The sequence below is a fragment of the Artemia franciscana genome, chromosome 15, assembly GCF_032884065.1.
Source record: "Artemia franciscana chromosome 15, ASM3288406v1, whole genome shotgun sequence".
NCBI classification, from domain to species: Eukaryota; Metazoa; Arthropoda; class Branchiopoda; order Anostraca; family Artemiidae; genus Artemia; species Artemia franciscana.
Genome location: NC_088877.1, coordinates 3,974,371 through 3,998,251, shown reverse-complemented (window position 1 = coordinate 3,998,251; position 23,881 = coordinate 3,974,371). Strand labels below are relative to the sequence as shown.

At 35.5% G+C, this 23,881-nt stretch overlaps 1 protein-coding gene across 1 annotated transcript in view; it reads left to right on the top strand.

Moving 5' to 3' along the window:
• The window catches only part of LOC136036653 (ATP-dependent translocase ABCB1-like), a 164,084-nt gene that overhangs the window by 66,585 nt on the left and 73,618 nt on the right, over positions 1–23,881 (top strand). Inside the window, exons 9-10 of the mRNA XM_065718953.1 lie at positions 17,693–17,917; positions 23,142–23,267. Of these exons, the coding sequence (XP_065575025.1) occupies positions 17,693–17,917; positions 23,142–23,267 (351 nt within the window). The remainder of the gene's footprint in view (positions 1–17,692; positions 17,918–23,141; positions 23,268–23,881) is intronic.

Below are 23,881 nucleotides of genomic sequence, written 5' to 3'. Positions count from 1 at the left end.
TTTTAACGAACGTTTTTATTAGTAAAAAGTATACGTAACTTAAGAATTAACTTACGTAGCAAACTTTTATATTCTTATATTTTTATTATGTATATGAGGGGGTTTGTCCCCTCGCTAATACTTCGTTCTTTACACTAAGTCTTAAGTTTTGTCCCGATTCTTTAAGAATAACCCCTGAATCAGAAAGGCCGTAGAATAAATAGTTTAAATTACTAAAAATACTTTAGCGAGCGAGGTATTTATCTTCTCCTAAATACCTTGCTCTTTATGCTAAAGTATTTTTAAAACCCCTCATATGCATAATTTTAATTTTTTTGCCTTACGGTTGGTAATTAGACACAGTAAAAGAATGTTTGGTTGGGGTGACGGTGTTGAATTTTTTTTCCGCCATGACATATTCCTCCAAGGAAAGATCCTCCCACATAGACCCCTCCCCTCAACCAAATAAATCGCACTGAAAACGTCTGTACGCTTCCCAATAACCATTACTGTATGTGAACACTGGTCAAAGTTTGTAACTTGCAGTCCCCTCCAGGGACTTTGGGGGAGTAAGTCATCCCTAAAGACATAATTATTATGGTTTTCGGCTATGCGGAACAAAATGAGTATCTCAAAATTTTGAACCGTTGACTTTAGGAAAAATGAGCGTGGGAGGGCACTAGAACTTTTTATTTCCGTTAGAATGAGCCCTCTTGCGACATTCTAGGACCACTTGGTCGATGCGATGACCCCTGGAAAAAAAAATAAATAAACACGCACCCATGACCTGTCTTCTGGCAAAAAATACGAAATTCCACATTTTTGTAGATAGGAGCTTGAAATTTTGCTACAGGGTTCTCTGATACGCTGAATGCGATGGTGTGATTTTCGTTAAGATTCTATGACTTTTAGGGGATGTTTCCTCCTATTTTCAAAACGGAGGCAAATTTTCTCAGGCTCGTAACTTGTGATGACAAAAACTAAATTTGATGAAACTTATATATTTAAAATCGAAATTTCGTTTTTAAGAGTTTCGTTTACTATTGAGCCGGGTCGCTCCATACTACAGTTCGTTACCACGAACTGTTTGATTCGGTTTATCTTTCTCAGACTTTGATTATAACTTTATTCACCTATACCAGATTCCAGTAGGTCCCCCAATGGGCCCATCTGTAGTGCCTATGTCTCTAATCCTTTTCATGCATTTTAAACCATATGTAAAAGTTTGTTTTAATTCCAAGTGACATGTCTCGGAATTTTGGAAAAAAATACAGTTCATTCGTTTATGACTTGGGTAAAAACCCGGTTTACGTATCTCAAACTCTAGTAGATCCCCTTTGAGCTCTATAGTAGTGCCTATTTCTCTGAAAACTTCCGTTCTTATATTTCTGAAAATCAGAAAAGCCTGTTTCAAATTTTACAACATCTTAACTTTGCTATATCGTAAATATAAGACATAATAAGGAAAACATTTATTCCATATATGAAGCAAAAAATATTCTTATAAGAGCCATCAGTAAGGACATTTGGCATAGATCAATAAGTTGAGGTCTCTCCAGAACGATAGTGAAGCTTTGTGGGGTTTCTTTCTTTTATAGAAATTTTCACTGTCATTTCTCAAAGAATGTGAAGAATTCATACTGGGAGACTCGAATTTTCACGACCTTTTATTTTGCTCTTCATGATCATTTCTATTATAGTGTAGTTCCTTTTCAAAGAGCATTTTTGTGTTTTTGAGCTATCTTTTGATGGTGAGGGAGCCCTTTTCTTCCATTAGTTTTTTCTTGGGCAATACTAAGATGTGTTTCTCTCAATTCTCGGTGTTCGTGAATTTAGCACATCTGACACTTTGACCCCTAATCTTTTGGAGACTATCTGCATTCACCCTACTGTTCATAAGTTCAAATCTACTGAGATAGTCTCTTCAAAATTTTTCACATTAGAATTTAGACGATTACAGATGCAACAAACACAGAAAAAAGATATTTCTATGTCAGTATTCTTATCCATCTTAGATAACATTGGTATTGGTAGTGCAACTGTTTCTGGTAACAGGCTTTCCCAGACTTTTCACTGTAACTTTGACATTCCATCGTCACAACACATCTTTACAGGTGGTTCCATTCTTGACTAGCATTTTCCTAAAACATAGATTAAAATTTTATACTTTTCCAAAGAATTGACCTTTAAAAATCATAATTTAAACAAGTGTTGTATCCCCCTTGAATTTGCCTGTAATAACTTTCCCGCCTAAACAGGCCCACGTGTAGGTAAAAATACATTAAGGGTTAATGTAAGAGCGATTTAGGGGAAATTCAATCCTTAGGGGAGAAGGTTTACACAACATGAAAAATTGTGCTTATGTTTAAAAAGACACCGGTCCAATTTCCCGCATCGAACTGAAACTAAAAATGCAATCAATTTAACCCACATAACCTAATTTTAAGAAAAACTAAATATCTTTTTAACCTTAAAATGCATTACTTGAATAATCGGTCGAAATATTTGACCTATTGTTCAAAATATTCAATTATTAGAGGTATGCATGATCAACCTTGTACTTATTGAAAAGCACCTTAATTTCTTGGTTCTTAATTAATCCTTGTTTAAACGTCCATATGACTAAGCTTTAATTTAGCGATTCCACAAAGTGCTGTAAAATAGGAAGGTGTTTCCAGGTAAAATACATTTGAAATGATAGAATAAGGTTTTTTTTGCCATTTATCCATGATATGAAAGAGGGAGAAGGACTTTTAGCTGCTAGTTTCCTATAAAAAAAATTCTTATCAGCTTCAATTTGAGTATGCTCACCTTTTCTTTGGGGAAACGATACTACAAATAGGGGTCACTTTCATCTTTTATTGTTCATAGAAATTAGGTTCTTACCTAGAGGTATGCTCGAATCATATCCTTTTTGAAATTCCTTCTCTCACTGTACTGTTGTTGTTGTTGTTTAGTTGACGTTTGAGCGAATTAACCGCTCGTATACGTGCGATCCTCTTTCGAAATTTGGGCTTATTAAGCCACGTCGCTTTGAAAAACACACAAATAAAATTTTGGCACAAGCCACGTCAACACTTAAGATATCTTGAAAGAGTACTAGGACGTTGTACAGAGTGTTCTTGCTTAAATAACTGGCACTAGTATGAATATCACACCTCTATTCTGCTAATATTGCTTAAAATACCTGTGAAAAGAAACATATTCAGATTTAAATAAGGCTAAAATACAAGAATAAATAAATAGATAAAAAGGTCAATACAATAAAGATATAAGTTAATGCAGTTACTACAAATTAAACATCTATAAATGGAAAGATTAATACGAAAAAGAAAGGTCAATACAATGAATATAAAAGTCAACACATTATAAATATAAAAAAAATCAGAGAATGTTGTGTAGATTACAACTCTTTATATACTTAGTCAACAACAACATAGTCTTTCTATGGACCCACTTAGGGGGCCTAGGACTGCTCTCATTTTGAAAGCACCAAAATACTTTATAATTTGGTTTCTAAACAAATTTCTTTGTTCATCATATTTTGTGCACTTCATGAGACTATGCCTAACATCATCATACTCATTACAAATATCACAGAAGGGCGAGCTAACTCTCCCCACTTATGTAAAACTGAACGGGTTTTGGCATGACCTGTCCTCAATCTAAAAACAGTAACAGCAACAGATCTAACATCATGCACAAGTTCATCAGGTGGTGCCTTATAGTCATAAGGTTCTAAAGTTGGATTTATCCAACTTCTAATAAAATTATTGGTCTCTCTATCACATAACACCTTATAAATTCATGTAAAATATTCATTTTGAATGGGTTTTACACTTATATTCTGACCATTTAAAATACTGTAAATACTGAAAAGTCAACTATACTGTTGACTATCCTCGCCTGTATGCAGATTTTCTACCCGGAAGAAATAAATTAACTACCCGGTCCGCTTCCCATTAAGTGGGTCAACAAACTCTCACGTAAGCCATGTAACGTGACTAACTTCCTGGTCTCTTGTGTCCATGAGACTTTTGTGCAGTAAATTGTAAAACCCTTCATATAAATGAAACCTTGTGTAGGCCACGTAACGGAACAACCTTTGTGCTGATGTTACAAATCGGGAAGCAAAACAAGTCTTGCGTAAGCCCTACCAAAATCATTGTCGGTGACCTTCAAGATTATGTCATCTACATTTAAATTTACATAAAAAACATTGGACTAAATTCTTGAAGAATGCCCTGAGGGAAAATATATTTTTGATATTTTTTTTTGAAAAAAAAATTCTCAAAAAAAATGTCTCAAAGAAACTTCGTAAAATTTAGAGTGGCTTAAAAAAAGTGCCGATACAAAGAGCCGGTACTGGCCTTTAGCATCTAAAACCTCCTCAGTACGCTTAAAAGCATAAAGAGGGTACCATTATATAATCTGCACAGCCAGAAATTCTTAAATGAAGGCTTGTAACTGACCCTCTTATCCACCCAACTCCTAAGCTAGTAAAAAATAATAAACCTATTCTCAAAAGATAGATAAAAATGGAAAAAGATCATTAAAATTGATTTTCGAATAAAAACTATTATTTATGTTTATTTTAATAGTAAAAGTTTATTAAGAAAACAATTCTTCAGAAATTCTTAAGTAAATAAAGTGCTGGTGGTTCTCTTTAGTTCGTTAGAGTTCTCCAACTCTAGTGGGTGAGCAAAAAATCGTAGAAAGATATTAAAGAGTTTACTTGTAGCTAATGATTACGTATACTAATTAAAAAAATTCTGCAAAACTAGTTTTTCAAAAAATAAAGAGTTCTATTTAGCCAAAAATTAGCAGAAATAAAATCAAATAATCTTCCAAGCGTAAAACTACCACATATCACTATCAATAAATAAATGAAACTAAAAAAGAACAGAAATTGATGTTGGTTGTATGTTTTATCTATTTATTCTCTATTTTTTTTTTTTTTGTATTTTTTTAGACCATGGCACTTTGCACAAAAGGAGTTGTCGTAAAAAATTAAAGTAAAGGCTTCTTCGATTGGAAATCGAAAGTGCTAGTGCTCTTTTTAAAAGTTGAAAGAGATTGGAGGGCAACCAACCCTCAAGCCAATTTATTCCCCTAACACATCCAATTAGAAATATGAGATAGCCATTTTGTTCAGCGTATTTGTAAGTCCCAGAAATTTTGTTTTTGTGGATGACCATCCCCCACTACCCTTAGGGCATGGGTTGCAAGTTAAGCCCTAGGAGCATATCATTTTTTTTATAGAAATAGTAGTCGTATAAACTACGGAAGTACCTCATTGATTGGTAATCACAAGTTCTAGTGCCCTTCTTAAGAGTAATAGTAATCGGAGGATAGACGCCACTGTCCCTCCGATTAAAATTTTGAGAAAACAATTTCACTCAAAGTAGTCTTAGCATAGCAAAAATCATATAATACATCATATAATTAGGTCATGGGGATGAAACAAACCCCCAGAGCCTAGGGGTAAGGGCTTCAAGTTGTGCCTTTGGGTCATTTAAGGTTTTTATAGAAAGGATCGATGTATAAACTTTAAAGTAGTCTCATTTAGTTTAAAATTGGAAGTTGTCGTTCCCTTTTATGAGTCAAAAGTGAAGGGAGGGCATATGGCCCCTCCCCCTCCCTGACTACCTCTTTTTTTAACCAAATGCATCTGAATGAAATTGTAAGATAGTAACTCAGTTGAAAATAGTCTGAAAAACATATAACAATGCCTGTAGGGTTTGCAAAACCCGCCAGAGCTTAAGGGCAAGGGTCGTAAGTGATGCTTTGGAGATATAAGGTTTTTCTGTAATAGCTGGCGTACAAAATTCAGCTGGGGCTCATTTGATTTGAAATTGGAAGTTATATTGTCCTTATTAAGAGTCAAAAGTGATTTGAGAGCAGCCAGCCCTCTATCCCTCTATGCCCATCATTTCCCTCAACAAATCGAATCAAGATTTTGAAATAGCAATTTTGTTCAGCGTAGTTGAGGGACATGAGGATGACAACAGCCCTCAGAGCAATGGCTCTAAGTCATACCCTGGGGCATATAAGGTTTTTATATGAAGGAGGATCGTATATACTTCGGAGTTGTCTTATTTGAAAGGTAATCAGAAGTTTCAATGTCCTTTTTAGGACTCGAAGTGATCAGTGGGTAGGTAGCCCCGAACCCCACACGTTGTTTTCTGAAAATGCAGACAGTGGAAATTTTGATATTTTACTCCTATGTCTTCTCAAGCCAGGAGAATAATTTGAACTTTACTGAAAAAAAATACAAATAATTATGTATTTTCAGTTTAATATACAAATGCTCATACTTAATTTTCAAAATCTTAATAGTTTTTGATTTATTAAAGTTTAAAAAGGGAAAAAATGTACAAAAATAATTCACTAAAGTGCAAGTTATGTTCTGGCCTTGAGAAGGTAAAATGGTTCTTAGCCCTAATCATGCTAATTTCTGCTCGTTTTGAGTTTGAATCAATTGTTTATTGCAATTTCTGTCCGTTTTGGGTTTCATTTATTTATTGATAGTGATTTGTGGTAGTTTTACACATGGTAGATTATTTGACCCTAATTTTGCTCATTTTTGGTTTAATGGAGTCCTTTACTTTTACTTGAAAAAATTATTTCGCGGATTTTTTTTTTAATTGATTGCAATAAATAGCCGAGTCAAACTCAAAACGAACAAAAATTAACTTGAGTAGGGTTGATAACACCCCTGATTTCTAAAGACCAGAACATAGTTTGTAAAAAAATAGCAAAAAATAATGACGATGGATTGTTAGTTTGAGTTATATATAGGCTACTAATATTTATTACCTAACTATTTCATAATTTAATATTTATTAAAGTAAAAAATTAAAAACATTTCGAAAGTATTTTGTTTTGAGTAAAGCGCAAGTTATGTTCTGGTCTTGAGAAGGTATGGCTATCAGACCTACTGATATTAATTTTTGCTCGTTTTGAGTTTGACTCGGCTATTTATTGCAATTTCTGATGGTCTTGAGTTTTATTTATTTATTGATAGTAATTTTAAGAAATTTTACATTTGGAAGTTTGACATTATTTCTGCTTATTTTTAGCTTAATGGAGCTCTTCTCTTTTTTTTGAAAAACTCGGTTTGCGGGAAAAGTCTTGTAATTATTTTCTGGTCTTTATTTATTGACATAGTTTTTTTCATGAAATAAAAAAGGTTCTATATCTTTTGTTTTTTTTCGGTTATTTGTATGATGGAGAAACTTTTTCATCAGTTTTTAATCCTGACACGTGTAATATTTTTTAATTTAAGTTTACACCTCCTCAAGTTGACAGGAAAAGTAAAACTTAATATCATTCCCAAAAGATCCTGTCTATACTCTTTGACAGTCTGGATGCGTTTACCCTCTTTTAATTTATTTAAATTGTAAGAGCAGAAGTAGTAATAGCAGTAGCCCCGAAAGCTTCAACTTAATACCCCCGGTCGTTCTCAATATATTGCTGAGGCTCGTCCTGGCCGAGTTGGTTAGTGCGCTGGATTCGGGATCCTTTGTCTGAGAGGACGCGGTTTCGAATCCCGGTGTACCCAATTCTTCAGTTGGGACGGGGGTCAGTGGCGTGACTCTGTAAGCTTAGCCAGAGTCGACCCAGCTCTAAATGGGTACCTGGAGAAATCTGGGGAAGGTAAACAGGAAGGGTGTGCGCAAGCACAGGATGGCTGGCCCCCAACCCCCCATTGCACTTCCTGGCTGAAGGGCCAAGAAACGGAGATCAGCACCGCCGGTAGGGACTGTAAAGTCTAATGCCGTATCCTTTACCTTTACCTTTTAACTTATGGTCAACCATAAACACAGTGTGTTTTGATTTAGTGTTAAAGTGACATTTATTTTTAAAGTATAATGAGCTAATGGCTTAATTGTGGGGGACTGACATGCCCATTATCTCTAAAGACATAGTTGCTCTACCGATCTATTATGCAGAAAAAAAAGGATGTCATAAAGTTTTGACTGAATGGTTTAGGAAAATGAACGGACTTAAGAGAAGGGCTGCTTGCCCTTCAATCTCTGTTTACTCTTAATAAGGGAACTAGAACTTTTAATTTCGAATCGAATTAGCTCCTTTACAAGTTTTATTGATAATTCTAGTAACTACAGATGTGCTGCCTATGATATTGCTTATATGCCCTTTGAAAACCCGCATGCGTACAGGTTTTTCGTTTAATTGCATATCCCCAAAAACACTCCCTAAAAGTTGCACCTTATTTACCGTAGCATCATTAGTTACAGTAACTGTAGCTGTAGTATTAAATATATACACGAAGTGCCTTCTGTCCCTTACAATTATCCCCTACAACTAACTTTTGTAGGGGATACAAAAATCCCCTACAACTAACTTTTAAAGGTGTAACTTAATAACATAAACTGTTCTTGAGACATTGGTTTGAAAGTCCACATTCAAATAGCTGCATTTGATTTAGCTCAATATCCCCCTGAATGTCTCTTAAAAGTTTTACCTTAATGCCCTGAGGTTGCATACTAGTAATAGTTATAGCAGTATTAGTAGCTGTATGTGCATAGCATCTTTGATTTCTTCAACATCCCCTTCAACACACGCTGAAAGCTTCGGCTTAATTATATCAACCGTTACTAAAGCAGATCTGGTACGTCCGCTTGAAAACCTGTGTGGGCATATTTTGTTTCGATTTAGTTCCAAGTATTTTCTATATATCCCTAACTTTTCGCCTTAATACCCTTAGTTTTAGTAGAAGTAGTAGTAGCAGAGCATTAATAGGAGTAATCATCAATAGGAGTAGCCATTAATAGGAGTAGGTACTAGTAGAAATAGAAGTAGTCATGATAGTAACAGTAGTATAAATAGAAGCAGTACCATTAAGATACAAATATTTTCTTTTGGTTAGTTCAACATCCTTCACAACAAGCCCTGTTAGTTTCAACTTCACACAACACACTGCTACTAAGATAATGCTGTTACACCCTGTTGACAACCTGCATACAGACGGCACGTTGCATGCAGGTTGTCAACCTGCATACAACAATATGCAGGTTGTTTATTTTATTAAAATATCCTTAAAAGTTTCACCCTCATACCCATAGGCAAAGTTGTAATAGTAATCACAATTTTAGCATCGATATTGCTAGTAACAGTGTTAACAGTAATAGCGGTAGTATTATAGTAGCAGCAGTAATATTACTATATAGCCCTTTGGTCAGTAGAACATCCCTCTCATCAAGCCGTAAAGTTTCAACTTAATACAATTAGCCATCGTTAGCACATTGCTGATATGACCTTTTGATAACCTGTATGTTCATATAGTTCTTGAATTTTAAAGCTCAATATTCTTAGCCTTACAAGTAGTTGCAACAGAATTAGTATTACTAGCAGAGTAGTCGCAGTAAATTTAGCAGTAACAGTAGTATTAGCAGTTGTGTGCACATATTGCCTAATTGTCAGATTATCTTCTCCTTGAAGCATTCTCTGTAAGTTCAAAATTAATACCCAAATCGTTTCTTTGAGATACACCTTTTTGATAGTGCATGCGCATAGTGTCTTTTGATTTAGTTTAAATATCCCCACAGTTTTTCACTGAATAGTATGGTAGTAGTAGTGATGGTAGTTGTAGTAGTATTGGTAGCATGCAATATTGCCTTTTTTATCTACTAAGTTATTTCTGAGTTATGCCCTTTTGACAATCCTTATACACATAATGGGTTTTGATCTAGTTCAAAACTCCTCTCAACGTTCTCTGAAAGGCTCGCCTGAATGCCCTTCGTCTTCTTGGTAAGAAAAGTTCAAATAAGCATATCTTTCTCAATAGTATATGTTATACGTAAGCAATGAACGAATTGCTTAACTTACAACCTTTGCCCTGAGGACTGTGAGGACCTTGACATACCCTAAGACATAATCACTGGACCTTTCAACAATTCTGAACAAAAAATATCTCTTAAAAGTTTGATCAGCTATGTTTTGGAGAATGATATGCTTGGGGGAGGGGAAGGGTTTTGCCGTATATTCACTTTTGACTCTTAAAAAGATCGCTAAAACTTCCGACTTCCAATCAAATGCAGTCCATCCGATCAAAAAATTGTAGTTCCATAAGAACCTGACATGCATCGGGGCATTACTAACAACCCTTGCCCCTAAGCTCTAGGGAGTTTTGTCCACCCTTTTACTCTTAAAAGGGAGCTAGAACTATACCTTTTCAGTAAAATAAGTGTCTTCTAAGTTTTACACGACCACCCCTTCATAAAAACCTTATATGTCCCCTGGGCATAGCCTACAACCCTACCCCCATACTCTGGGGACTCTACCAACCCCATAGGCCCTTTTGTATGATTTTTTTTCTATTCTTAAGTAAATGGCTATCTCAAAATTTCTATCGGTTGTATTTTGGAAAAATACAACGTGAGGGGGATGGCTACCCGCCAAACACACGGACTCTTGAAAAGGGCACTGAAACTTCTGCTTTCAAATCTAATGAGCCACTTCCAAAGTTTATACGATCAACCTTTCCGTAAAAAACCTTATATACCTTCTGAGAATAACTTACAATCCTTTTGCTGAGAGCTATGGGGGGCTGTCATTCTCAAATGCGTAATTCCCAGATCTTTCAACTACGCTGAACAACAAAGCTATAGCAAAACTTTGATGAGATGTATTTGGAGAAATGAAGGCCATGCGGGAGGGGGCCTTGATAGCCTCCAGTCACATTTGACTATCAAAAAGGGTACTATCCCTTTCAATTTACAATTGAATGAGCCCTTTTTGAAGTTCTTACGAAAACAATCTCACAATTTCGATTGGATACATTCGGGGTAAATATGACGTCGGGAGGGGGTGATGACTGCCCTCCGACCACTTTTACAATTGAAAAGGGCACTAAAACTTCTGATTTCCAATCCAATAAGCCCCCTTCGAAGTTTACGTGACAACCAGTTCTATGCTAACCTTGTTTCCTATAGGGCATAACTTACAACCCTTGCGCTGAGGGCTGTGGGAGGTTTGTAATCCTCATAGACATAATTAACAGACATACTAACTGCGCTGAACAAAATGGCTATTTCAAATTTTTATCGGATATGTTTTGGGAAAAGATTGGCTTGGGGGAGCTTGTTCCCCTCCAATCTCTTAACTATTAAAAAGGGCACTAAACCTTCTATTTCCAATTGAATGAACCTTTTTTGAAGTTTTACCACAACAAATGGCCATCTCAAAATCTATACCAGATATATTTCATAAAATATCGACGGTTGGGGTGGTAACTACCCTCCGATCACTTTGACTCCTAAAAATGACACTAGAATTTCTTACTACCAGTCCAATGAGCGCCCTCCGAATTATAAAACCACCTTTCCTTTAAAGACCTTAAATGCCCCCATGGCATAACTTAAAACTCTGGCCCACAGGACTGTTGGGGAGGGTATGTAATACTCGAATACATAATTTCTGGACTTTTCCAGTACACTGAACAAATTTTTAATAGATCTGCTTGGGAAAATAGTGGGCGTGGTAGGAGGGCTGGCTGCCCTCCAATCGCTTTCGACTGCTTAAAAGGGCACCAGCTCTTTCAATTTCCAATCAAATGAGCCCTTTTCGAAGTTTTTTTTACAACAACTACTTCTATACGATGCACTGGAGTAAAACCGAAAAAAAAAATACCATGTGCCCACATCGCTATTTACTTAGGTGCAGCCTGTGACATGCTAGTATAAAATTTTCTTTACAGCATCAGCGTAAGGTGGTATACGACACAAAAAATGGAACATTTTTCTCGTACCATTGATATTTCCGAGCAGTGAAAACGAAAACCAAGCTTAAAAGAAATTGCATAGTTAAGAAAAATTTTTCCCAAATTCAAAACTTATTATGTTTATCCTAATACTTAAAGTACTAAACCCCATTTTGGGTAACTTCTGAAAAGAACTTGAAACTTGTTTTCTATTCTTTCTTTTTCACTTTTTCAAGCACAACCGCGATACTCGGATGTCGTAGGACCGTTGAAATTTTTAAACATTGCAAAATTTGCGCCACATTGCGTCAAGATGTCGTAGGACCGTTGAAATCTGTAAACATTGCAAAATTTGCGCCACATTGCGTCAAGATGTCGTAGGACCGTTGAAATCTGTAAACATTGCAAAATTTGCGCCACATTGCGTCAAGATGTCGTAGGACCGTTGAAATCTGTAAACATTGCAAAATTTGCGCCACATTGCGTCAAGATGTCGTAGGACCGTTGAAATCTGTAAACATTGCAAAATTTGCGCCACATTGCGTCAAGATGTCGTAGGACCGTTGAAATCTGTAAACATTGCAAAATTTGCGCCACATTGCGTCAAGATGTCGTAGGACCGTTGAAATATGTAAACATTGCAAAATTTGCGCCACATTACGTCAAGATGTGCATGAATTGGTTACAGATTATGAAGCTGCGCAAATGTTTGTAAAAGGGGATAGGGAGCTACCCGTGGATTTCTCACCAAAACATGATTTTGACGAATAATTCATATAAAGTGTTCATGTCTAAGAGGCAAAAACTATGAAAGTAAATAACTTCGAAGACCACACTGCCTTTCCATGACGAAAGTAAAACAGTTCAAAATAGGAATGATACCTTTTTATTGACAGTGAATAAATATAAAATTATTTAACTGGATATTTCGAACACATATACAGTGTTCATCATCAGCAGTAAAAAAAAGGTATCATCCCTATTTTGAACTGTTTTACTTTCGTTATGAAAGCAAAATCGGTTCAGGAGAAGTTTACTATCCATTGCACCACTGCGGCAGAAAAATTGCAATAATAACAACACGAATATTCGCAAACCTTATTAACTAAACATTATGAGTGTTTTAATGTCCTTCTTTTTTCAAAATCTGCATATTTTTCATATAGGACAATATTAACTAAATAATCAAATTTCTCCTCAAAGATGCCAAGGATAATTTACACGGGATAATTGAAAGAAAGAAAGAAAGAAACTTTTATTTGAGCCCTACGGCCATACACAACATGATTTAATAATACAACACTGCACAGAACACACACTCAATATAAAACAATACTTATTTTCATTCACTCGGGCTCGACTGAGCCTCTCCCGCCTTTTCCACATATCGTGCCACATTTCAAGGATAATATACCTCTTGGATACTTTTATGGGAAGAAAAGTTCAAGAGAGTTGTCTAGTAAAACCTATGCTAAATATTCTATTCTTCCCAAAAATTTTGTTAACTTTTTTTATTTGCTCATGCAAGTTGGGCAAGGATAGTTTTGTAAGGTCATTGTGGATATTTCAAACACAAGTTGACAAACACAAAGTTTAGCTGATTTAAGAAAAGAACAGAGTTAAAACTAAAAATAAGTATAAATTCATTGGTCCCTAGTTTATGCAGCATATATGTCAGAAACTGTTTCCAGTAAACAGATTTGTGATATATTCCTTTATTTGTAGGATTCTGAAAAACTAGCACATTACTGAAAACGCGAAACTGCGAAAACGCGCAACGAAAAAGGCTCAGGAGTAGAAAAATATCTAATTGGCCTGAAGAAAATAAGCCCTCAATAATATTTTACTGCCCATAGGATTAGCAATTTCTTAAATAATTCTAAATAATAATTATAATAATAATTTTAGTTCTTCAAAATAAAAAAAGAACTCTGCTAGTTAGTCTCAAGAAGTGCTAGTTTTCAGAATTCTAAAAATATAGGGAATGTCATGTGTCCCTTTGATTAAAACAGTTTTTGCATATTTCTCTTGCCTAAACTATGAAGTTTTTTTTTTTTACTTCGGTCTTTACTTCCATCAGACTAATTTCGTTTTTTAAATCAATGAACACAAGAATGAACTCTTCTACACAATGCAAGTAAAAATGGGTAAAAAACCAAACATTTAGAAAATGAAATACTGGCAAAAAAAGAGAAAGCAATCAGTGGAAAGTAACCTGGAAAGTGGCAAAGAAACAAAATGCTTCATCATCATAGATCAATAAATGATAGATAATATTTACTGATTATGCACAAATGGTTCAGTTCGGATTTTATCTTTGTATCTTTTTTATTGAGATTGATATTTGATAATTTGTTTTATCTTTAATTGAGATCGATATTTGATCTTTAATTGATAACCTAGATCTTTTGGAATCAGAAGAAGGAGGTAGACCTGTTCCAAAATACCAAACAACTGATGAAGGACGACTAGACACCTCCCATAACACTGAACACTCGAGTTTTCCTTATAAGATTCATGCTACCATATTTTTTACATGTTTAAGCCTAGAATGTTCAAGAACTAAAATCTTTCTGTCTTCAATTCAGTTTTAATTTTCAAAGGTAAATGTAAAATATTTCAAAGTGTCCTCACTGATTTATTCGGAAGTTTTTGCAATGGTTTTATATTGGTCTAGATCAGAAGACAGTTTTGTGGATGATTGTACAGTATTTTAAATAGGATGTAACTAAAGGAGGAAATGCTTTTAAATGTCAAACGCATTTTATAACATGCAAAGACCCAATATTTTGTGAGAATGTCACACATAAATTATCACCATATATTCCAGTATATCACCGTCAATCACTTGTTAAGTGCTCTAACATGTTAGAGCAGGAAGGAGTTTACAAATATGTTCTTATTGCCCTCTAGTTTGCTCTGGTTTCTGGTAGATCTTCTGGCTGGTGTGGAAGGTGGGAGAACAGGCAAACGATTCTTGTTTGCTAATATCAGTTTCTGGATTTCGTCTATGATTGAACAAAGTAGGCAAGTTCAAGAACTAAAGAGTATTCTCTTAGTTGTTGTAGCTGGGTCCCAAGACTACTATATTAACACATTTTGAACATCTTCTATTTTTGGATACAAGAAAAAAGTGTTCTGAATTCAGAGATCTAAAACAAGATAAAAATACTTCAAGATGAGATCTGATATAGGTTGTATAAAAACTTTGAATTGAATAATGGCTTTTGGTGAAAATTTGGTTGGCCTGTAGTTTAAATGACATAATTTTTAAAGAGTTACACCTAGTATTTTTAACAGAGGAAAGAATTGGAAACAGCATATATGGAATCACCATATCTCGCTTGAGTGGATTAAATTGGTAAATTTTGGTTGCCACATCACCAATGGAGAGTTTGAAAACGTTCGAAGTTAGATGAACCCGTCAAAGATGAGTCTGGGCGACTTATTACTTACCCTGATAAATTGAACTTAGCCTGGGTGACGCATTTCGAAAAGTTGTTAAACAGACCACCACCTGATGATCCTCCAGATATACCAGAGACGCAATTTCTAAATCTAGTCGTCGATATCAAAGCACCCTCTGGCGGTGAAATACTAAAGGCAGCTAAGAAGCTGAAGTCTGAAAACTCTCTTGGGGAAGACCGGATTGTATCTGAACGGATTAAATTCTCAGTAACTGCACATAATTGTATGGACCACATTTCTCACTATTATTTAGAGAACAGAAGAAATTCCTAAGGATTAGACAAAAAGCACTCTCTTCAAATTATTCAAAAGAGGCGACGCTTCGAAAGGTGAAAACTAGAGAGGTATCAGCCTTGTTTCAATACCAAGCAACGCATTTGTAACTATACTTCTTTGCAGAATCCAACCAGCGCTGAACAAACATCTCCATGATGCTGGCCAAAACGATCCTGCACCGATCCAGTATTTACTCCTAGAATGCTGCCGAAGAAGTGAATTAATTGTGTAATAGGCTTTACCTAGTTTTCATTGACTTCGGGAAAGCTTTTGACTCGGTAGATGACCAGACCCTTTAACGCTCGCTGATACTAAAATATTCTTGATAAGCTCGTCTGAATCATTGAAGCCTATCTGAATCAAATAAAGACACAGAATACTGCCGTATCATGAAAGGGTCGAAGCAAGGTTTTGTACTATCACCACTGTTATTTTTCCTCATCATCGATTATATTCTCCAGACCTGCAACGAACATGCAACCCAGTTAGATAATAAGAGATTCAGACGTGTTGGTTTCTCTGACGATGTCAGCCTCCTGGAGTCCTGCAAAAAAGCTAACCAAGTCATAAACTCTGCCGAACCTTTTGGCCTTAAGATAAATGCTAACAAAACAAAAAGTATGGGGAACACTGGATCTCCACTGACCTAAGATGTAATAATCTGACGGTATAGCAAGTCATAGATTTCAAGTACTTAGGAAGCACCATCCACAATTGAAGATCGTGTCAGCAAGAATTGAAGCTGATATTCAGCTATGCTTATTCATTTTTCAGTAAACTGTCTCAAATTTCGTGTCGGCAAGAATTCGAGCTAACATTCAGCCAGGCTTATTCATTTTTAAGGAAACTGTCTCAAATTCGGTACATCCAGAAGTACTCTCTCCGACTCAAGCTGAGGCTGTTCAACAGCAACTTTCTCTTAATAATGTGCTATGGTTTTGAAACTTGGCACCTAGATCAAAAACTTGAAAAGAAACTCCTCGCCTTCAAAAACATGTGCTTATGGTGTATTCTAAATATCCGTCGGTCCCGAAAAGCAACGAACGCCGCAGTACGGTGGATGACGTTTCAGCTCCTGTTAACGGAAGTGATCAAACATGGGAAGTGGATATACCCTGGTCATGTAATCCACACGCCTGAAAGCTGACTACCGAAGGTTGTCCTTTAGTGGCAGCCATGTGGTGCCAGAGGAAGAGGACAGCCCAAAAACAACCTAGACACAGCTACCGGGATTACCTCGCACATCTTAGTGCCTCAGTCTAACCTGACTGGAAAGATGTCAGGGTGGCTGCACCGATTTTTTGGAAGCACAAGGTAACTTGCAGGCTCTTTGATCTACACTAGTTGATCTACTCTGAATATGGTGTGAGCTTTGCTACTGTATTTCCAACTAAGTAGGTCTACTTGAAATGAATAAAAAGTCGTGTGCTAGCTCAAAAAGCTTCTCAAAGTCTTCCAGCAGAGAGTTGAAAATGGCACAAAATACCAGGGCAGTTATTTTTATTGCATGGGATCTGATGCAGGTCAGTTCTGAGAGTCAGAACAACTGTCTTCAGTAATTAAGGAGAAAATGTAATAGGGTGATAATTATCTCCTTTATCATTACCTCCCTTCTCGTTATCATTTTCATTTACTCATTTTCTCATTATCATTTACATTGTCTAATTTTTCATGTAGTGACATTAAACATGCAATTGTTAATCTACTAATATATGTATCAAAAAGAATACTCAAATTAATTTTCTGGTAGATATTTGGCGATTATACCTGCAATTCTTGTAACAAAGTAGAAGTTCTTCGTTTCTTAATAAACTACCATTTTTCAACTATAAACAGTTTTCAAACTTCTTCAAAAGTAACGGATGATAAAAAAGTATTTTTAAGCAAGGCAATATTCAGAGAGGAGAAATTACCAGGTTTACCCCCCCCCCCCCTAAAAAAATTTGTGGCTGACTCCTTAAATAGTAACGAAAATTAAAATAAAGAAATTGCTCATGTACCTTGTAGAGTTTCTTTTGTACCCCTCACCCCCGAACAAAATCTCCCCCCCAAAAAAAAAAATATGGAGGCATGATAGCAGACCTAAAAGCATCAGAAGTCTTAGCTGCAAAGTTTTTGTCGTGAGGGAGCCAACAAAAGGCTGGCAAAAGTACTTAGTTTATTGTATCATATTTTCTCAACGCAACCATTTCAGTTATTGCACAGTTATTTAATTACTTGATGCACACTCACGAAATTTTGCAGGTATTCTTTAGTGTTCTTGGAGCTGCATTCAGTATTGGTCAACTGCCAACTTATTTGGAATCATTCGCCTCTGCCAAAGGGTCCGCTGCTGCTATATTTCATGTGATAGAAAGGGTTCCGGCAATTGATAGCGCTTCAGATGAAGGAGAGGAGCCAAAGGAGTTTAACGGGAAGATCAAGTTTGAGAATATTCACTTCAATTATCCTTCGAGACCTGACGTAAAGGTAGTTCCCCTTCCAGCACATGTTATCAGAACTGAAAAACACTGAGATATTTACTAGAAAGACAGAGTGAAGGGGTGTGGGTGTGGGAGGATAAAGAGATATGGATAGAAAAGCATCGATAGAGATAGAGAGAAAGATATATGCAGAGAGCAAGGGACTGAGAGGTAATAAAAGAAATATACACAGTGTATATTTTGGGAAGTTGTGTAATTAGGCAAACGACATTCTTTCTATTAGTAAAATCATTATCTCAAAACTGTAAACTGGAAAAACAAAATAGAGCCCAAAAATCCATCTGAACGAAGCCTGTACCTTATCAACATAAATCAATCTATCATTTGTGACCTTGTTTCATTGGTTTTATTGTATACTATCGTTTTCTCACCGAATGCTTTAACCAAGAAAATATCTTGCATTGATGTAGTGAATTAATTTTTATTAAAGCATAGTGGGCCAAGTTTCATCATATTTAAATTAGAAATTAAGATGTTTCCATGTAAAGTATTCATTTTCTATTGAAAATAAGATGGATTGACTTATGTAACATGGAATTAAAAACTGAAAAGAATAATTTTTTATATGACTTTATAGGTTTGCGAGGGCAGTACATATCCGGTGAAAATTTTTTTTCAAAACTAATGCAAAGAATATGTTTTGTACTAACTTAATGGATGAAGCGTTAATCGATGTTATCTATATCTTTTCGTTTCAGTGCGCATTAAGTTTAATTGATGCGTTTCATCAAGCAGTTCGCAGTAACGAACTCTAATTAAGGAATGACGCTGCGTAATATTTACCGAATCTCTAAGAAATGGAATTTCATATAAATTATATTAACTTTCTATGCTGATTCCAAATAGATATAAAATTTGTAATGTTTAATGTTACATGTAAAGACCTGATAACCTGAGAGAATTTGCCTGATTTTCGAAAAAAGGTAAAAAACTCCAAACTCTTACAAATCTTAATAAAAATCAGACCATAAGATTCAGCATACGAGAGAACCCTACTGTAGAGGTTTCAAGCTCTTAAATGCAAAAATGTGGAACTTAGATTTTATCACGGATGCGTATTTACAAAAAAATTTTTCAGGGGTAATCGTATTGAACAAGTAATCCTAGAAGATCGATAGAGGGCTCTTTTGATCAAAAATAAAAAGTTACATTGCCTTTATTAACTGACTAGAAAGATTGGAGGGCAACTATCCCCCGTCCCATGCCACCTTTTTTCCAATGATAACTGACCTAAGTTTTGAGATTGCTATTTGACTCAGCAAACGTGAAAGGTCCAATAACTATGCCGTTTGGGATGATGGGATAACATAAACTCATATAGCCCACAGGGAAAGGGCTGTGAGTTACGCAATGGGCTATTGTTCACATAAAGACTTGTATTTATTATTGGGAAACACACGGAAATTTTGGAGTTGTATTTGTTGTTGGGGCGGGGGATTTTCAAATGGGAGATATTTCCGTGGGGATGAAAGTTTCTGGGGGAAATTTTATAAGAAAATTTTAGCGGGAGAGGGGGAGATTTTTTGGGATGATTTGAAAAACCGTCAGAGATTAATAAGACAAAGACGAGTTTTTCAACTGAAAGTAAGAAGTACAGTAAAACAAAAAGAACAGATATAATTCCGTTTACGGGGGGGGGCTGCCTCGTCCTCAAACCTCACTCTTTACACTAAGATTTAATTTTTCGCCACGAATCTTCAAGAAAGATTTTTTACTTCAATGAGATGTATTTTTGAAGAATTTTAAGACTTTAGCGTAAAAACTTGGGATTGGGAAGGGGCAGCCTATCTCAGACACGGAATAATTTCTGGTCGTTTTAAGCTTTAATGTTGATTCTTACTTTCAGTTAAAAAGTCTGTGTCTTATATTTAATAATACATATACTAACAACTTACCGCAGCACCAAGCCCCCTGAGGCCAAAACAGCTATACACGCTCCTCATCCATCCCAACCTATCCAAAACCTCTTTACACTCTACTGGGAAGTTCTCATTTTCTTTATATCGTTCTTTAGGACATCCTCTTATTACAACCATGGACTACCTGCTTTCCGTTGAGCCTTAGGCGGTTGGCCGAAAAGAACAGTCTTTGGCAGTCTGTCCTCTTTCATCAGCAGAATGTGCCCTAGCCAAATCAACCTTTTCTTATTATAGCCCTAGAAAGCGGCATTGAACCACACTCTTCGTACAGCCTACTGTTCGAAATACAATTAGTCAGCCGAGTATCCAGAACCATCCGTAGGAAATTTCTCTGGGAGAAATCTAGCGAATCTTCATCCGCTTTTCAGAGCGCCAGTCTTCAGAGCCATATTTGACCACTGTCATTACTGTAGCTTCCAAAATTCCAATCTTGGTTTGCAGACTTATCTTCCTATTCTTTCAAACTTTTGTTTAACTCTGAAAAAACACCCTGAGCCTTGGCTACTCTATTTTTAACATCTTCACTGCTCCAACCGTCCTTACTAATAATACTAATAAGGACAAAAGGTGTTTGATAACTCAGGCACTTCTCAATTATAAGCCTAAGAGTAAAATTTAGGTCAACACATCCTCTACATTTTTTAGAACTGCACTATTATTCTCTCATAAATTTGTATAAGGCATCTCTCAGTCTAATCTGACTGACTAATTTGCTACTTACAGAAACGAGACTAATCCATCGATAATTACCAAACTCATTCTTATAACCTTTCTTATAAAGTGCTTTTTAACGTAAAGCGCTAATTTACTAACCTGAGAGTAAAAATTAGATCGACACTCCTCTACTCTTCATAAACGGCACTGTTCTTCTTTTAAAACTGTTTCTACAGCATCTCTAAGTCTAAAAGTATTATCATGCAAAGGGATTTGCTTTTACAAAAAACAGGCTATTGCCTCTATAATTGCCACGTTCACTCTTGTCACCTTTTCTCATATAAAGTGTAATCAGGGTTTTCTTAAAATCACTAGATACTTCCCTTTTTTCAAAAATCATATTCATAATTTTGAGTTGTCTGTTTCTAATCTCATAGCTACGATATTTAAGAAACTCATTTAGCATAATATCAGCTCATGGGGCTTCCAGACCCTCGGCAATTTTATTCTTGGCCTCTATTTCAAATCTCCTACATTTATTTTTTAATACTTTCACTTTCTTTACATTCATCTTATTTATAGTGATCTGTCACTCCGATAATACTCGTTCAAGCACCTTCTCCTCTCTATTAAACATAAATCATTTTCGCTAATATTCCTGCTGTGCTCCTAAATTTCTTGCCTAAGACACCATCAGTAACTTTAAACGTGTTCCTCAAAATGTTACATCTATCCTCAGCATTGTCAAATTTTAAACTCTCCAATTTAGTATTCAACTGTTCCTGGAAAGATTCCCTCTAATTTTCATTTTAGAGTCTGCCAACGTCATAAATCTCGGGAATGTAGTAATCCTTTCGAAATTTCACCTTTAAATTAACCCTCGAAACTACTAGATGGTGATCTTTACTTTTAAATCAATAACAGCTTTCCTATATACCATTGTATCTTATACTGATCCTGCCCGTGTTCGGTTTGCATTTTTTTGAAAATAAAGCTCGTTCTTAAGTTGGCTGACCAGGCTCACAGAGGATAGAATCTCAACGACAGAGAATGATCGTTCGAGGCACCTGCTTACTGTCCTTGGTGACTTTTTTCTGTGCACAATCTGAGAAGATTATCAATTCTAACTGCTGCCTGAATCGTAGAGATGTATCTGTAGTCAGAAGAACTGTTCACAAAAGTGCGATTCATCTTCACACGAGAGTTGAAGATGTTAAATATTTGTGTTAAGATTGCCCTCAAGCATTAGTCTGCAGAACAAAAGAAAATGCGTTTGCATGTTTTTCAAAATTCGGTGGCGAATTCAGACATCTGTCAAGAATGGATTATAGGATATGAAACGAGGATTTACATATACGACACCAAGACTAAAAACATTACATGTAGTGGCAACCTAATGCATTAGTTAGCTTAGTTGTTTTTCTTTGTTTACCATTAACCTGAAATGGAGCTACTTTTTTCAATTTCAAAATCATTAGACACCTTGCAATCCATGCCAAGACTACTTATGGATTCATACTGATCTAAGGAATCTCGTTATAGGCTCTTGTATATGCATGAAAAGAAGACGTGTCTCATTCATCAAAGTCTATGATATTTTTGATATATGCTTATATATTCTTTTAGGTTATAAGGATAGAGATGGAAACAAAGAGAATCTCCCCATGTCAAAATGCCTAAATTGTATATTGACTGCATTGTTTAAGAAATTCCTATTTTTCGAACTTACTTTACAATTTTTTCGAAAGTTAGGCCTAGTGAAGTCTCTATGACGGAAAATATTACAAAATAAGCTACAATATTGTTTTATTTTTATAACTTCATTATTACAAACAGCATAAACTATAATTGGTACTTGTGTACTATTCAGAACACACTCAATAACTGAAGTTAAGTTCTTTCGTGAAACAAACTACGATGCAGGTACATTTTAATTAAATATTTTATATATAGAGGTGGTTAGATTAGGTTAGGTTAAATATATTAGGATAAATATAATTGCCTCTTTTTCAGTCTTCGGCAAATCCCAAATGTTCATTTCAAAATCCATGGTCAGACACTATCTTCTATCACTATGCGTAGCCAACTAAATTGAGTTCTGTCTTTGTGGCTATGACACTGGATTTTCACATCGTAGTTTATTTCACTAAAAAACCTAACTTTACTTATTGAGTGTGTTTTGAATAATACACAAGTACCCCATGATCTGCTGGATATTTTCATGAAATAAAATTTGGGGTGTTACACTATTTTTACATTTTGCCTTCGATATTTTTGCTTTTTAATCACAAACTTATCAATGATAACAATATTTGATGAATGTTTAGTATTTTTCTTTTTATTTATTTATTTCTTACGTGTGTTTGTTTTTATTCATCCTGGAAAGGATGTAAGACTACACCTTCATTCAAATACTTGTTTAGTTTGGCACCAAACAAGAAAGTGGTCCTTTTTCTAATATTTCTGCTACTGGAAAATCATTTTATTGCTTTTCTTATTTCTTATTTTTATCTTGTATTCTGTTTTATTCTTATGCTATATTGACGCTTTTCCTAATTCCTAATACCAAAATGCAACTCACATCTCTTTTTTTCAAATATTCAATAAAGCATAAATGTTTATTTAATTTTTTTTTAGATTTTGAAAGGTCTAAATATTGAAATTGAGCCTGGACAAACTGTTGCATTGGTTGGGAGTTCAGGCTGTGGAAAATCTACTTGTATTCAACTTGTTCAACGATTCTATGATGTGGAATCAGGAAAGGTGAGATATTAGTTGATTTTCCTTATTCACCCCCTTTTATTGACAAAACAGAATTGCCAAAATGTGGTTCTTATCTCTGACCTTAGTTCATCCTGCGCCTCTCGATTTGCTAAAGGGTATCCTAGAAAAGTTGCCAGTCGTCCCTTATTGCTGCTGCTGCAGAGACATCCTCCCATTCAGGTTGAAGCAAGGCATTAAGACTTTCATGGTAACTGCTTCGCAAGATGTCTTTTAGGTCTCTTCTTCTTCTGGTATCACGTAACCACCGCTTGAAGATGTCCCTCTTTCAGTTCAGTCCTATGTGCTTCACACGGCTGTGATATCTCGTGTTTTGGTATTAACAACTTCAGCAATCAGTGGCTGAGACACATTTTGTCACCTAATAGCTTGCGTTGATTTTTTGGTCCAATGAATATTCAGAATACACTTTCAATAAGTATTTTGAGAGTAATAACTTTCTTTTCAAGCTATTGGTCTAGATGTCAGGTTTTGGAGCCATAGAAAAGCGTCGAAAAGACGTTCGTGTTGAACAAACTAAGCTTGGGATGGAGAGAATTCTGCTTGCTACGCCAAATTTGAGTCAATTTCCTTAAAGATGAATTTGCCTGGCCGAT